Raw genomic sequence first — 18,032 nt, 5'->3', positions numbered from 1 at the left:
TTAGGATATCTGGTCGGCATGGACGAGTTGGACCAAAAGATCTGTTTCCGTGCTGTACATCTCTCTGACTCTATGACTCTATAAAGGGGATTAGTTATCCTGAGTTATATATATATCAGTATGAGAGTCTAATTGGAACTGGCTAATGCAGTAAGTGTAGTTATGTTTCAGGTAAGCATGACTATTCTATCCTATTGACACTTATAATGTTATGATTCTCCAGAGGATGTGGACATAAAACAAACAATCTGGCAAATTTCACCATAGCTCCTATGACCTGTTTTAAATGTTGAACAAGTCAATGTAATTCTATTTACAATCTATAATAAGAAAGTTACTTGATCGTTGCAAAAGTTAATTCCACTCAGATTTCTTTTCACTGTGAGACAGCAGATTATTATTCCATGAAAACTGACCAAATATAAACCCAGCTCTCAGATGATTTAACTTCATCACTGCCTCCTGTCTGACACTTAGAAATCCTTCTTCCTGCATTCTGAGCATTGTATCAACCTTTTGTTATGTTGCAATAATCTGTTCTCATTAGATTTGAACAGAATGGGCATAAGCCCATGAAGATGACGTCCAGTGTAAGCTGATCCACAAACAGCGTGAACTGATGATAAGATAGCAAATCGTGTTAGATCCCAAATTAGTTGTAGTGCTGAACTGTATTCTGTTGGCAGTGTGGATACAGCCGGGTTTTTTTTGCATCAAAGAGAATGACCCAAATTTGCCAGGGTTCTTTAAAATATTATGTGCTATCCCTACCACATCTCTGATATTTCTGGATTGAGTTAACACTAACCTTATAACATCATCATTTCAGTTCTCAAGATATCAGTACTTTAAAGATTGAGAACTGCTGTTACCTTAGTTGCCACAGAGAGTAGTGCTAGATGAAGGTTGCCCCTCGAGCTCTTTGCTCAAGAGCTGGCAGAGATTAGTATCACATCCATGAACAAGCACAGGCTTTACAAACAATGCTTCTCTATTCAGGAGACTTGGCCCACTTGCCACAAGGATAGAAAGCACAAATAGTTGTGCATCTTTGCATCTCTTACTTGGCTCTCTTTGCCCTGCAGTTCTCAGCCTCATTTTCAAATCACTCCATATTTCCTTATCACTTTAACCTTTTCCAAACCTATAACCCTTTGAAATCACTGTGCTCTTCGAATCTGGGCCACTCAAGCATCACTATTTTACACAGTTTTACCATTGGCAGCTTTGTCTTCAGCAACCTCTAGTATTCCCTGCCAAAATCTCTTCAACTCAATAAGCCTTTAAGATCGTCTGAAAAGCTTTTGGTCACCTTTTCGTCAATTATTCAGCACTTTTTCTTTTTGACACATCCCAGCTGCTTTAACAAGAAACATAGTTTGTGGGGTATTGCCACATCCCCAGTATATTGCTACTGACTGCCTATTCTAATAACATTACAATGGGCATTTGGAGATTGTATCCAGTGCAATTCTGATACTGAGTAGCAGTCAGTAGCGAATGAGGCAAATGTGATGTGAACCACTAATTTGTCCATGAATCACTGGATCCTTAGCTAAAAGTTCAGCAATGCTGTTACAAATTATGTTACTTCCAGCAAAGCTAGATTGCCCAGCCATAACCTTAAAGACTGACAACTGCTAGAAATTTAATTGAGGTGGAGATTAGAAAAATAAATTGATTTCATTTGACATTTAATATATATATATATATATATATAAATGTTCCAAGTTCTAAGGAAGGGTCACTGGACCTGAACATTAACTCTGATGTCTCTCCACAGATGCTGCCAGACCTGCTGAGCTTCTCCAACAATTTCTGCTTTGTTTCTAAATTTTTCAACTTGGGTTGTCAATAGTGAGTTTCTACAACTGCCAAGTAGACAACTCTTTGTCATTAGCAGTGTAAGACATTGAACATTTTACTAAACTTTCATTCTTTGAAACACCTTTATTACCAGGTGATAAAAAGAATTGCTGTAAATAAATTGTCTGAATAGCTCAATAAATGTTATTGATTTTCAATAAAACATGGATCTGTGGATCGTGGAGATCTATAACAAAAATAGAAATTACTATTTTTGTTCTAGATTTTCAACTTTGCCACCTAACATAATTTCTGTCTCAAGATTAACTATATCATGTCCCAAATTCCAACCAATGTATCTTCTATTACTTTTTGCAGCATGTGGTTGATTTGTGCAAACGCTCCAGCCCTTTAAATATTTTTGGGCAGCTGAGATTATCCTGTGGCTTCAAGTGACCAACTGTGCTCAACCTGTGCAGAAGCTGTTCTTTTGCTACTGCGATGCAGTTTGAGAACATTATGAGAAAGAACAACCACAATTCTTCCATTTGCAATCCTAAATAAAGCTTTTTCCCATGTCTATTATAACTACACTTTTACGATTTTTACTGCTTAGTCCTTGGCATACAATTTGCTATGATATTTCTGAAGCTGTCTGACATTTGATGACCTTGACTTCATTTGTTTCCATTCTGATTGGTACTCTTCCCTATCCAATTGCGGTCAGAGCATTGTCAGCATTGGCTTTGCTTCCTGCCCCATTTTTCACTTTTGGAATTCCCTCAGAGATCTATCCTTTACCTTCTCCTCATATATGTATAATGATGAAACCCAGCTTAGCCTCTCCAGTATTTCAAAACTATTCCCCACCAGAACTTTTTTTTTGGCTAAACCCCGAATAGTAAAGCCATTCTCTTTGGTCACCATCACAAACTTTGTAAAATGCTCATCATTTCCTTCCTGGCCTGTTCCTCAGATTGAATCAAATTGTCCACAACCATTATGTCTTATTCAACACTGAGCTGAGCTTCTAGCTCCTTATTATCTCCAATATAAAAACCTCCAAGTTCCACTTCTGCAGCACTACCCATTTCCTTTCATGTCTTAGTTCAACTACTTTTCAAACTCTCATTCCTAAATTTCAACCCTCAAATTCAACTATTCCAATGCTCTCCAAGGCAGCCCCCCCTCCCCATACACCCTTCCCCCGCCCCACCCTACCCCACCCTTGCTCCATAAAAATCAGTTCTTCTAAAATTCAGCTATCTGTATCTTACTTTGGATCATGTCCTACTCAACCAGCATTCTTATGATGCTGACCTATATTGATCCTGTCCCCCAATACATCCAAATTCCCATCCTCAGATCTTTCACAATCTCATCCTGTCCCAGCTCAGGCAGCATGGTGGCTCAGTGGTTAGCACTGCTGCCTCACAGTACCAGGGTCCCAGGTTCACTTCCAGCGTTGGGTGACTGTCTGTGTGGAGTTTGCACGTTCTCCCTGTGTCTGCATTGGTTTCCTCCCACAGTTCAAAGATGTGCAGGTCAGGTGAATTGGCCATGCTAAATTGCCCATATTGTTAGGTGCATTAGTCAGAGGGAAATGGGTCTGGGTGGATTACTCTTCAGAGGGTGGGTATGGACTTGTTGGGCTGAAGGGCCTGTTTCCACATTGTAGGTAATCTAATTTCCATGACCTCCTTTAGCCCTGTTCCTCTGTCAAAACATTATGCTCCTCCAACATTAGCTCATTGTGTACCCTATCACACTCCCAACATTGAAAACTGTGCCTAACCTTGTCAATATTTTCGAAAGCTATTTCCAAAAATCCTCTGCCCAACTGTAACTTTTTCCTCCCTTAAGAGATTAGTCAAGGTAACGGTGAAATAAATTGAAATAACTCCACGGAGCCTGGTATTGCATCATAAAGTCACCCTTTATTTACACATGAACAGTCCTTAACTTAGTACTGCCTCATACAGAGTCAGACACCAGAGTCTCAGTATTTCTGACACTCACTCTTTTTGTTTCACAGCCAGAGCTTCATGTTTAGACCAGATTAACAGTCCCAGTCATGGAACTCATATTCTGTGAGATCTACCTGGCTTACCTCGTCACAATCATTTACATCCATCCCCGTCTGAGTCTGTAGACATAAGCCAGTCGTTTCTCTAGGAGAAAAGTGTTTTAGCACAGGGTCAGGTTCCTCTGACTTGATAACTGATGTGGGAGTTGTGAAATGTGTGGGAGCTTGCCTCTCGTGCCAAGAGCGCCTCTGTAAATTTTTCTTCCAGTGGCTATATCTGTCATGCCCATCACTGATTCAGAGGGCTTGACAATGTCTGATGGAGAGGGGAATCTGCAGTTCTGGCAGCACTTCTGAGGGGCATGGCACGTTTCTCTCCCACACCATTTGCAAATTCTCAGCTTTCATATGGTCCACATGCTTATTCATGATCGTTACACCTACACCGTCAGGTCAACTATGTCTCTTACCCTTGCTGGGCCCTTTCTGTGATCCTTACACTAACTCCATCCCTGTATCAGATGTCTCTCTCTCAGTTAGCGGAGTCTTGGGTAGAACATTGGAGTTCCTGATACCATTTCATCACCCCCCCCCACCCCCGGTCTTCCCTCACTTAACCTGGTGCAGAATCTTCTACTCATTAGCAACTCTGCCAATACTATCTTTTTGGTTGCATGTGAGGCAGTGCGAGAATCGAACAAGACCATGACAACCTCAATCCAGCCTTCAAAGGTGAGACTGCTCTTTCTGGCATGCCATTGGATTATGTGTAGTATGGAGGCATCCTTATATGTAAAATCCCATTTAACTTTAAGACATAACCAAAAGCACTGATGGTAAACAATGGCTCATTACCTGTGACCAACACTTCCAGGACTCCATGTGCTGCAAAAGATATGCACAACGTTTCTGTCATTGTCCCAGAGTTTGATGAATGTTCCCTATTCACATCCAACCACTTAGAGTGGATATCCACAATGACTACAAACATTGAATTCATGAAAAGTCTTATATAGTTGACGTGCAACTGAGTCAATATCTGGCTATTCCCACGAATGTGGGGGAGCTACTGGCAGTAATTTTTGTCCTAGTTGACACTCAGGACACTGCCCCACCAATATGGCTATGTCTGTGTCTAGACCTGGCCACCCCAGACAAAACATCTCAATAACATCTTCATTTTGGATATCCTGTATGAAACTGGTGGAGTTCAGCCAGTATTTGAAGGCGACTTTTGCTCAGGACAATCCCTCTTGCACCCATAATAATATGCATCCTTTACCATGAGCTGGTCTCTCTGGGTCCAAACAGGTTTCAATTCTAGTTGTGATGGTCCTTTGGTTTCACAAATCCCTACCAGTTGTTTCCGTTTGGAAAGGATTGGATCTTTCTGTGCCCAAAGTCTGATATTGTCAGCTGTGACAATAGCTGTCACAGAAAATGTAATAACATTATAGACTCTTCCATTGGGACCACGAGTGGTGTATTGCTAATGGGAGGTGGCTCAATGCATTGCTCTCGCTACTGGGCCTCCCAGACAGTGTTGTAATTATAAACACTTAGTATTAGAGACCGGTGCTGAATGCGGCCTGAAGCTATGGGAAGTATGAGATTTTGGTCCTCGATTATCATGGCTTTTCACCCATAAAGATTTGATGGAAATTCCTGACTCCAAATATGATCACCAATCCTTCTTTTTCTACCTCGGAGTATTTACACTCTGCATCAGTCAAAGTCCTAGATGCATAAGCTGTTGGGCGTTCATCTCCATTGGGCCACCTATGTGCTAATAATACCCCGACGCTGTATAGGAAGGCATCGCATATTAATTCCAGATCTTGCTTGGGATCATAATGTGCCAACACCAGGATAATAGATATTTCATTACTTCACTGAAAGACAGTCTATGAGACCATTTCCAAGGCCAACTCTTTTTTTAGGAGTTGATGCAAAGATGCCAGGATGGATGTTAGATTATGCATCAACTTTCCATAATAATTCACCAGCCCAAAAAATGATCTAAGCTCCTGGACAGACATGGGAGCTCGGACATCTTTGACGACCCTCACTTTATTTTCCAACAGGTGTAACCTGGTCTTGTCAACTCTGTAGCCCAAGTAGATCACTCCGTTGGCCTTGTACACACACTTTTCCCTTGTTCGGCATATGGCTGCCTTGGAAAACTGCCTTGGGACTATATCGAAATTCTCTAAATATTCCCTATTTGTTTTCCCTGTTATCAGGACCTCATATATATAAATGGCAACCTGAAGCAGACATTGCATAAAAATTGAATAAGCTGATGTTACCCAAATGGTAGTCTCATATATTGGGACAAGCTCTTATAGGTAATAGTTGTAGCATACCTCTGGGAATCCTGGTCTAAATGCAACTGAAAGTAAGCATGGCTTACGTCCAGCTTTGTGAAGGACAGGCCCCCTACCAGCTTAATGCAGAAATCCTCTATCAAGGGATTGAGTATTTATACAGCTGCAAAAAACAGTTGACCATTTGTTAAAAATCCCACAAAGGCTAGCCGATGGTGTGCTCATTCTGTGAACTGGACTGGTTTGATGATTCCTTCACTTTTGAGCCTTCAGATTTCTGCCTCTACTTTTGCCCATAAGGCAAATGGCCCTGTACAGCTCTTGCTGAATCACAGAATGGTTTCCTGGTCAACATGCAAACTGGTCCTGACTTTCCTGGAAGACTTCCATGTATTTAATTAGGATTTCACTCCGGCAGCCATTTTCTAATTGAAAAATATTGAGCCAATCCAGGTGAATCTCTCACAACTAATTTTGTCCTGTTAGACATGAGCCCGAAAATTTTACTATTTACACTTGTAACTGAACCAGCTGCTTTTCCTAATAAGTTGTTCCCTAAATCTGTAAAGGTTCCCCAGTACAGGTTCTCAGCCAGCTGAGATCTTACAAACATTAAGGGCTGGACTCATAGAGTCATGGAGTCATAGAGAAGTACACGTCTCCTGAGAGACTTTTATTAAAAACTGGTTCTGCGATTATTGATACAGCTGCGTCAGTATCAACCACCATAGAACATCATTGGATGCCCATTTAACCAAACATTTATCTTGATTTTGATGTTGCTGAGCAATTTAACTGTTTCAAACCAGATAAAGGTGGATTTTCCAGGGTATGAACTCTAATGGATACTGGCCTACGAGTTAATTTACTCAACTTAGGTCTCAAGTTCACATACCAGCAACAACTACAATGGCTTCCTTTGGGATTTTGCTGTGGGCAGCCCTCAAGTCCCTCCAATCAGGATATGTCCTGAAAGAGGCTATATAATTGCCTGCACTCAAGTGATTTTCCTCACGCTCAGTAAGACTGGTGAAGGTGTCCACTTCCTTCTGAATACCCTGCAACTCATATGCTCCACTTGCTGCACTTTTCAAATTATAAAACCATTTGTAGTATCTGTTTGAAGTCCAGTAATGCTTCAGCTAGCAGGTGTTTTTGCTTGGTTGCATCATTAATCCCACATATTGGACAATCTCTCTACATTTCATTAAAGTTTAAACAAAATTCCCAGGCTTTTGCCAGCCTTCTTAATCTACAGATTTCCTTGGTTCTCGAATTGTTGAGTATAAGATATGATCTATGAAAAACAGAGGAGGCTTGGGATTATAATATTCCTCAAATACATCAGTTAAGGCTTGAAAGATTTTAGCATCTGGTACCTTATGAAAAGTTAGATCCCTAATGACAGAAAAAGCTGCGACTCCACAGATTGTCAGGAAAATTACTTGTTTTTATCTGCCACAATGTCATTTGCCCAGAAAAAAAAATACATTTTTTCCACAAACAAGGCCCAGTCTTCAACGGCACGGTCAAATACATCAAGCTTCCCAAACAAAGGCATGATGTCAGAAATGTTTACCCCAACTCAAAGATGGCTACTGTGAACGAGTTTCTTCAGGGTCATGCTTTACTCGTGTCACCACTGACATAACTCCACAGAGGTCAGTATCCAGTCACCAAGTCAACTTTTATTTACACATGAACAGCCCTTGACTATAGTACTGCTGCATACAAAGTCAGGCACCAGAGTGTCAGTATCTCCAACACTCACACTTTTTATATGTTAGCCAGGGCTCCCAGACTGGATCAGAATCACTACAGAGTTGTAGAGTCATATAGCACAGAAACAGACATGTCTATGCCGACCAGATTTTCTAAACTGAACTGGTCCCTTATGACTGCCTATGGCAAATATCCCTCTAAATTCTTCTTTTCCATGTACATATCTAAATGTCTTTTAAATTTTGTAATTGTACTCACTTCTACCAATTCCTCTTGCAGTTTGTTCCAGATATGCACCACTGTCTGGGTGAAAAGGTTGCCTCTCAAGTCCCTTTTAAATCTTGCCCCTTTGACCTTAAACCTATGCCCTCTAGTTTTAGACTTGCCTACTCTGCCGAAACGACCTTGGCTATTCACCGTATCTATACCTCTCATGAGTTTATAAACCTCGATAAGTTCACCCTCGGCCTCCTGCACTCGAGGGAAAAAGTCCCAGCCTATCCAGCTTCTCCTTATAACTCAAACCCTCCAGTCTCAGTAAAATCCTTTTAAATGTTTTCTGCACCATTCCCAGTTTAACAACAGTTTTCCTATAGCCGGGAGATCATAATTGTATGCTGTACTCCAAAAGTGGCCTCACCAATTCTTGTGAACAACTGAAACATGATGTCCCAACATTTGTACTTAATGCTCTGACCAATGAAGACAAATGTATTAAACACCTTCTTCACCATCCTGTCTACCTGCGATGCAACTGACAAGGAACTGTGTACCTGTATCCCTAAGTCTCTTTGTTCGAATACAATATCCATAATCCTACCATTACTTGCTTTGTCTTACCAAAATGCAACATCTCTCAGTTATTTAAATTGAACTCCATCTGCCACTCCTCAGCCCATTGCACCAGCTGATCAAAATCTCATTGTACACTTAGATAACATTTTTATTGTCCATTATACCACCAATTCTGATGTCATCCACAAACTTACTAACCATGTTTCCTATATTCTCATCCAAATAATTTATATGAATGACAAACAACAGTGGACAGCACCAGTTCTTGCAGCACACTGCTGGTTACAGGCCTCCAGTCCAAACGACAACCCTCTATCTCCTATCCCCAAGCCAATTTTGTATCCAATTGGCTAGCTCTCCCTGGATCCCATGTGCTCGTTCATCATTCCTGATGAACGGCTTATGCCGGAAACATCGATTCTCCTGGTCCTCGGATGCTGCCAGATTTGCTGTGCTTTTCCAGCGCTACACCATTCGACTCTAATCTCCAGCAACTGCAGTCCTCAATTTCTCCCGTGTGACCTAACCTGACTAAACAGTCTACAATGCAGAACCTTGTTGAAGGCCTTTCTAAGGTTCACGGAGACAACATCTACTATTCTTCATTCATCAATCTTCTTGGTCACCTCTTCAAAAAATTCACTCAAGTTTATGAGATACAAATTCCCAATTACAAAGCCATGCTATCATTGCCTTTCCAAATGCATGTAAATCATGTTCTCAGAATTCCATTGAACAATATGCCCACCACAGATGTCAGGTTCACTGGTCTATAGTTCCCTGGCTTTTTCTTACAGCCTTTGTTAAATAATGGCACAAGACTTTCCACTCTCCAGTCTTCCAGCACCTCACCCGTGGCTGCCGATGAAACAAGTATCTCTGCTAGGGACCTCACAATTTCTTTCTTAGCTTCCCACAATATTCTGGGAAACACCTGAGCAGATCCGGCATTTTACCTACCCTTACGCATTTTCAGACCTCCAGCACCTCCTCTTCTGCAATGTGGATTCTTTTCAATACATCACTATTTATTTCCCCAAGTTCCTTAGCTTCCATATCTCTCCCCACAGTAAATACTGACAAAATATTCGTTTAGTATTTCATCCACCTCCAATGATTCCATACATAGATCTTCAAGAGGCCCTATTCTCTCCCCGGTTACTCTTTTGTGCTCAATGTATTTGTAGAGTCCCTTTTAATTCTTCTTAACCTACCTGTCAAAGCAGTCTCACATCCCCTTTCTGCTCTCCTGACTTCCTTCATAAGTATACTCCTACTGCCCGTATATTCTTCTAAGGATTCACTTGATCCCTGCTGTCTATACCTGACATATGTCTCCTTCTTTTTCTTGACCAGAGCCTCAATATTTCTAGTCATCCAGTGTTCCTTATTCTCGCCAGCCTTGCCCTTCACACCGGCAGAAACACATTTTCTCTGAACTCATGTTAACTCACTTTTGAAAGCCTCCCACTTGTCTGTCATTCCTTTGCTTGCGAACAGCCTCCACCAGAGTCGAAAAGTGTGGTGCTGGAAAAGCATACCAGGTCAGATAGCCATGGGCCTATGCCCGAAATGTCGATTCTCCTGCTCTTCTGATGCTGCATGCCCTGCTGTGCTTTTCCAGCGCCACTCTGACCTCCAGCATCTGCAGTCTTCACTTTTTCCTAACAACCTCCACCAGTCAACTTTTGAAAGTTGCTGTCTAACACCATCAAAATTGGCCTTGCTTCAATTTCGAACTTTAAGTTTTAAACATGGCCTATCCTTTTCCACAACTATTTTAAAACCAATATAATTATGGTCACTGCTCCCAAAGTGCTGTCCCATTGTCACCTCAAGCACTTATCCCTCCTTATTTCCCAAGAGAAGGTTGAGTTTTGTTCCTTCTCCAGTAGATACATCTATATATTGACAAAGATAATTTTTTTGAACACACTTAACAAATTTCTCCCCATCCAAGTCCTTAACACTATGGCAGTCCCATACTAGGTTAGGAAAGTTAAAATCCCCTATCATTACAACCTAATTATTCTTACAGATATAATCACAGTCATATAGCATAGAAACAGACACTTCTGTCCAACTAGTCCACACGGACCATGTTTCCAAATCAAACTAGTCCCACCTGCTTGTGTTTGGCCCATATCCCTCCAAACCTTTCCTATTCACATACTTATCCAACTGTCTTTACCCATTGTAACTGTACCTGCATCCACCACTTCCTCTATTGCACACACTAACTACTGTCTGAGTAAAACAGTTGCCCCTTATGTCTTTTTGAAATCTTTTTCTTTTCATATTAAAAATATGCTCCCTAGTTTTTAATTCCCCCACCTTAGGGAAAAGACCTTTGCTATTCACCTTATCTATGCCCCTCTATAAGGTCATCCCTCAACTTCCTAAGCTCCAGTGAAAAAAAGCCTACCAGCCTATTTTTATAAGTGAAACCCTCCATCTCCTTACATATTTGCTCCTCCATTTCCCATTGACTATTGGGGGGGGGCTGAATTCCATGAAGGTATTTATCCCCTTATTTCTCAATTCCACGCATATAGCTTCATTGTACAAGTCCCGAGGAATGTCCTCTACAAGTACAACCATGATGTTTTCCCTCATCAAAAACGCTACTCTCCCTCATCTCTTGCCTCCTTTTCTATCATTTCTACAGCACATACATGCCAGAACATTGAGTTGCCAGTTTTGTCCCTCCCTCAGCCATGTTTCTGTAATAGCTATGATAACCTATTGCACATTTCCATCCATTCACTGGTTTCATCTGCTTTACCTGTCAGGCCTCTTGCATTGAAATAAATGCAGTTTAATTCATCAGTCTTTCCTCATTCTCTGTCATGCTCTTGCCTGCCTCGTCCATTTAACTTGCTCCCTTTAACTTCTGTACCAATCTTCTCTCTTTTCTCACTGCTGTTAAGGTCGACTTCCAACCTACACCCCTACAACCCCAGCTCGTTTAAAGCTTCTTGAATTCGTATTGGTTGGGGAAAAGACGTTAGCCTCTTTAACAGGAATAATCCTTACTCTTTCAGTCGTGTGAATCTTTTTGTTTCCTTCATGTGTGGACTTTGGACAAAAAAGGAAGATACTGCTTTAACCAAAGGAGACTATGCAAGGAGATGGCTGCAATTTCAAAAGTCACATTCACTGGAGCACATTGTGAGTTGTATACAATGTTGCATTTTTCCTGGAACAGTGTGAGTGGCAGGTACCATGGAGCTGGTGAGTTCTGCAAAAAGGGAAAACTGCTTGGCACCAATGTACTGACTGGCTCCTAACCATGGCTTGTGTTGAACTAGTGCGGCAGAGAACCAGCCAAAGATAAAGCAACAAAAAATCTGTGTCTCTCCTCGTGTGGAGGTACCTGTAAGACGCCAGTAATAGCTAGCTCTGTCTTTTATTCACTCTTCTCTGTAAATACGTTTTGAAGGAGGAATAAGATGCCTTCAAACCAAAGTGAAAGGACAAATTCTCAATCAGTGAATAAAAGAGAGCATCAGCATGCAAACAAACTTGTATTAACAACAAAGAACTAAAATTGGAAGGAACTAATAGAACCAAATAATCACTTCCTGTGGTCCCGATTGGTGCTGTTGACCTGTGTTTCCCTGATACATTTTCCCCCTTACCACCCTTAACATCCATGCCTTCTGTGTCTGACTGACTAGGAGAAAGTGAGGGTTGAGAGTGTGCTGCTGGGAAAGTACAGCAGGTCAGGCAGCATCCGAAGAGCAGGTGAATCGATGTTTCGAGCATAGTCCTTTCATCGGGAATGAGGTTTGTGGGCCAGGGTCTGAGAGACAAATGGAAGGGGTGGTGGGGTTAGGAGTGAGGTAGGTGAGAAATGGATAGGTGGATAAAGGTGGGGGAGGAGGTGATAGGTCAGAAGGGGGGAGTGATAGACAGGTCCGGAGGGCGGTGCCGAATTGGAGGCTTGGGACTGGGATAATGTGGGGGGAGGGGAAATGAGGAAGCTGTTGAAATCCACATTTATCCTGTGTGGATGCAGGGTCCCAAGGCAGAATATGAGGCATTCCTCTTCCAGGTGTCGGATGGTAACGGTTTGGTGGTGGGGGACGCCCAGGACCTGTATGTCCTTGACGGAGTGGGAGGGGGAATTGAAGTGTTCAGCCACGGGGCGGTGATGTTGGTGGATGTGGGTGTCCCAGACATGTTCTCTGAAACGATCTGCAAAAAGGGGTCCTGTCTCCCCGATGTAGTCTTGATGGAATGGGAGGGGAAGTCGAAGTGTTCAGCCAGTCTGACCGATTGTCCAGGGGAGATTTGAAAAGGGGCAGCATTAAATTATAAAATTTGTTTTACAGTAGCAATTCATACTTCCTCATTTCTAATTGGTTAAAGAAAATTTGTTATGAATAAAATTATTTTCTTGCGAAATGCAGAAACCTGAAGGGCATTTTTCTTTTAACCTGGGGACTTTGGACTGTTGACTAATTCTTTTCACACTTGTGATGTGGTAATAGTGCAGCAGCATGATTTCCGGTGCACAACCCAGTGAAATCTAAAGGTAGTGCCATAAAATATCCAACATCCATATGAATAGTTACATGAAACATGGGTGTAAAGTTGCAGTCAAAAGCAGACTGCAAAATTAATTAACTCCCGCAGTACTTTTTAAGTAATGCCATACTCTGAAACTATCCATTCTGAGTTTTCTTGTCCTTAACTTTTGGGCCTCCCCTAAGGTGCTATCTGCCTGCAACATTCCAGTGCTCTCTCGGAATTGCACCATAGATTAGACTGTTAAATCCTGAAACAAGATTCAAAGCCACAGCCCTGACTGACAATACATTAAGGGTGATTATCAATTGAGTCAAGCTGACACTATCATACGAATGAGTTAAGTGTGCCGATGTATACTTCTAAAATAGAAGAAATATCATATAACTTGTCAATACTTTTGTTTTCCTCCTGTTAAGAACATTTTACACAGAGTCATGCAAGTGTTATAGTACAGGATACTCTTCAGCCCATTATGTCTGTAGTTGCTCTGCAGTGAGCATCTCACTATGCGTAAACAACCTCCACATTTTACTCCTGAAATTCTCCATATGATAAAAGAGCTAGACAAGTGTAATGGACAACAATTCATTTCTGGTCATGTCTTTGTCTCACCAAACCCCAACATCTGACATAGAAAGATGTTTTTAGAAGCTGGAAATGCCTGACATAAGCAGCATCAGACTGCCTAATATTTTGGGTATAAATCCTTCATCAGAGTCCAATTTAATTAGTAACTGATAACTACAGAAATATTTTGCCGCAACCCTTTCTTCTTCTGCTTCTTCTACACATTAGTAAACTTGTAGAATTATATATAAATGTATAAAAATCCAGTATAAAATGTCGGGGCCAACATGTTGTTTTCAAACACATGAAAAATAGGGGTTTCAAGTTTCATCCAGCAGTCTCATGCCATCTCACTGCACAAATTAGTTGCATCAAAAATTATTATTCTGAATTAAGAAAAATGAATTAATGCTCAGCTGTCACCACTTAATCAGAGTTCTGATGAAGGTCATTTGGCTGAAACCCTTACTCATCCCATCTGACCCCATCAAGATTCTGACCAAATTCTAATTTTATTTTGCATTGTTGTGCTAACCTACAATGATGAGAATAAAGAGAAATCAAATGGAAGCATGAGGATCTATATGACAGGAAAAGACCACTGCAGGCAATTGTGAAGCTTTTGTAAGTTCTAAGCAAAAAAAAAGTTGCTTTTCAATCTCTAAACCCTATAATCTACCAAACTGCATTTTAACACCATCTGCCTATGGCAGTCTGCTGCATACACTATATTTTATACCATCATGTTTTTTCTTTAAACTACCACATGTTTCACTGATGATGCATTTAGTGCTGCCTCAAAATTAATTGATTCCTGTCATGCATTTAAGTAACCAGCATACCCTGCAGATTATATATTTTGAACTTTCTTGTTATTAACTTTTAGGCGTCCATTAAAGGTGCCGCCTGCACTTGTTCTGCCTTTTAAAATTGTCAGAACACCAATATAGCATAGGACATGTGCAGTATATAGTCAAATGTAGTAGAGCTTATTGTGGTGGAAAATGCATTTAAGACTGCCTTGTCATTTATTCAATTTGCGTGTGGATTTGCTGAGCAAGCGTGACTGGTGTCTATACATATGTTTTATGTTAATCTGTTTGGTTGCTTGTGCTACTAAAATCATACTGGAAACTTAAGTCAAAATCCATTACCCTGTACGCTTCGTGATGGTTCCCAGTGTCATAGGTTGTTTGATCTGCGCCAGGGGCAAGACAATCGTCAGAGTTGGGATTGGTGAGAGCCGTGGATTTCCTAGGTTGTTGTTTGTGAAGCTGTTGTAACTGTCCTGGTTGCTCAGTTTGTCTGCAAAATACAGAGAGAAAGAAATTAAGATTATTCCCGAGAACTACCGAACTACCAGGAAACTGAGCTATTTCTCTGAACAATGGGCTGCTGATAAAGTCCGTTTCCCTTTAATATTAAACATAATATCTATTTCAACTGAGATGGTTAACTCCTTCAGCACTGAATACACTGCCACCCCTAGTGGTTCAGTTGGCAGATGCAGGGTAGAGTGCTTTAAGTGATACTGTTTCAAATGTGTTTAATATTAAGCCACATTGGCATGCAGTTATTTCAATGGATTTACTCCTGGCAGCAGCCTAGGTCCATACTGCTCACACTCAATTCAAAGTGAAGGGGCTGAAAAGTTAAGTCAGAACTCAGCAGCTGCAATGGCTTCTACAGTCAATGGCTGGATGGTGTTCTCACAATTAACTCAGTAGAACAAATTCTGAAATGGACTGCAGGCTCCTTTGTTTTGTTGTAATGGTTCTTCAGGTTGTAGCACCTGGTAGCATGGTTCAATACAATGGTTTGCCATACTCCATCTCCCTGTTGAGAGTCCTCTCTCTAATGGCATCTCCTAAAATTCTGCCTCGAGGTGTTCTGCACAAGATGGTTGTTCACAATCTGTTCCACGCAGATCAAAGCTTAAAGTGGTTGGTATCTCAAAGCTGGTGAATCATACTTCCCTATTAGATATAAGGCATACCAATCCATTGTAACACAACTGAGGTAATTAACTTTATAATGATCTCAGCCATTAGTTTGTTGACTTTCAAAGTCAGTTTGTAGTGAGCTAGGAAGAGCTATTTACACATCCAGGAGAACTACTGGTTTTCAGTTTACCCTTGGAAATGTTCACTCTGTTTCAAAAGACCTCTTGTGATGTCTTCCTGAGATGAGCACAGTTTAGCATCAATGCCAGCTAAAGTCCACTTCTGCGAGCCAAAATGTAAGAAAATCCTTCTCCTTCACCCCATGCTTCTGCCAGCATGCCGTCTCTCTCTCTCTCTCTCTCTCTCTCTTTCTGTGGTCTTCTGCAAGCACTGACAGGTTCTCTTCCTAAACTAGTGAACCAATTCGGTTCTTATGATAATCAAGCAAATTTCATGGTTTCTTCTATTCCCCCCCAAAGCCCAGTAAATTAACAGATTCATTTAGCTTGACCTTACCACCTGTCTGTGTTGATTTGTGGGTTCCCTCTCAGTTTTGTTTTTATGTTTTAATTCAGGTTAATTCAAGGCGATGGGCTGTGGAAGAACCAATAAGAGTACTCAATGAATGGCAGACACTAGGAAGCTAAAGAGAAACAATGGAATCTCAGGGTGCTTGTCCACAGATCCCTGAAGGCAGCAGAGCAGTTTAATAAAGTAGTTTATACACATTCAGGGGCTTGCCTTTATCAGTCAAGGCATAGATTATAAGCAGGAAGGTTATTTTGAAGCTGTCGAGGATTTTGGTTAAACCACAGTTAGAGAACTGTGTGAAGTTCTGGTTTCCACGCTTAGGAAGGATCATATTACATTGGAGATGCACCAGGTTGTTACATAGGATGGAGCATCTTAGCTACAAAGACAGACTGAGTAAGTTCAGTTTGTTTCTTTGGACCACAGAAGATTGTGGGGAGGTCATGATAGCGACAATTAAGATTATGAGGGGCACAGACAGGGTAGATAGACAGTAGCTGCTCCCCTTATTTGAAGCTTCCAATTTGGCAGCTGTGAAGCAAGACTGCCTCCTGCCCAAAACCCAGTAAGAGGCAGTTCACTCTGTTTTTTCTCTTTCTTTTTCAACATTCTCTGTGATTGGCTGACCAGTACTGATCCTCCCTTGATTGACCAATTCACATCCAACCAGCTGCCAGTCCCTGAGCACAAAAACATCTTGGTGTGGGTTTATCTACAGTGTTCTTACAGCAGTGATTAACCTGCAGTATCTTTACAGGCCAGGTTTGTTCTCTCTTTTTTCAAAACATGTGACTATTCCAAGTTCAAAATTCAATTCCCAGCTGCAACTCAGCACTAAGCTAAAAATGAGAAAAAAGGAAAAATAATGATCGTCTCAACATTTAGTAACAATCACACAGATTACATTTTTATATAAACAAACTAATTGATTCTTCATTAGAACACAATGTGATCAATCATATCACTTAAGAGAAATGCAGCATAAAAGGATTCAGATTTAAAATGGACTTGGTCATGGCACGCAATGGGTGAGTTAAAGCTAAAAAAAGATCTTAGAGTTCTTTTTTCCTCACTTCCTATTATTCATTCTCAAGGTAAGAACATTGCTGGCGATGCCAGTATTTGTTGCATTTCTCCATTCTCCATGTGCGTGAGCAGATGGTCTTGAACACTGCTTCTTGGACAATGCAGATACATTAATGTATACAATGGGGCGGCGTCGGCCTACTGGTATTATTGCCAAACTGTTAATTCAGAGATCCAGGTAATATTTAGGAACCTAGGTTCAAATGCTAGTGGAATTTGAATTCATTTTTTAAAAATCTGGAATTAAGAGTCTAATGCTGACAATGAATCTGTTATCAATTGTAATGAAAAACCCATCTGGTTCACAAATATCCTTTAGAGAAGGAATCTGCCACCCTTACCAGGTCTGGCCTAAAATGTGATTCCAGACCCACAGCAATGTGGTTAACTCTTATCTGCCCCCAGGGCAACTAGGAATGGTCAATAATTGCTGGCATGGATAACAATGCCCTCATCCCGTGAATGAATAAACAATAAGCACTGTAAGATATAGAGTTCCAGGATTTGAACCCAGCAACAATGAAGAAATGATGATAATATGCCCAAGTCTAACCCTTTTGCAGAATAGTGTGGGACTTGGAGAGAATTTTAGAGGTGATGTGGCTTTTATGTGTCTGCTTCCCTTGTCTTGTATTGTGGTGGTCATTGTTTGAAAAGTGTTGTCAAAGAAGCTTTGTCAAGTTGCTGTAGTCA

The 18,032-nt window shown here is 41.0% G+C and overlaps 1 protein-coding gene across 2 annotated transcripts in view; it reads right to left on the bottom strand.

The window, feature by feature from the left end:
* bcas3 (BCAS3 microtubule associated cell migration factor) overlaps window positions 1-18,032 on the bottom strand; it is a 1,223,934-nt gene that overhangs the window by 599,698 nt on the left and 606,204 nt on the right. For both annotated transcript variants that reach the window (XM_043718095.2, XM_043718097.2), the window contains exon 16: window positions 14,934-15,084. In XM_043718095.2, coding sequence (XP_043574030.2) covers window positions 14,934-15,084 — 151 coding nt within the window. The remainder of the gene's footprint in view (window positions 1-14,933; window positions 15,085-18,032) is intronic.

The sequence above is a fragment of the Chiloscyllium plagiosum genome, unplaced genomic scaffold, assembly GCF_037043375.1.
Source record: "Chiloscyllium plagiosum isolate Xiang-an unplaced genomic scaffold, Cpla_swu_hap1 HiC_scaffold_31, whole genome shotgun sequence".
NCBI classification, from domain to species: domain Eukaryota; kingdom Metazoa; phylum Chordata; class Chondrichthyes; order Orectolobiformes; family Hemiscylliidae; genus Chiloscyllium; species Chiloscyllium plagiosum.
Note: the sequence above shows the minus strand (reverse complement) of the source record. Positions and strands in the feature narration are given on the sequence as shown.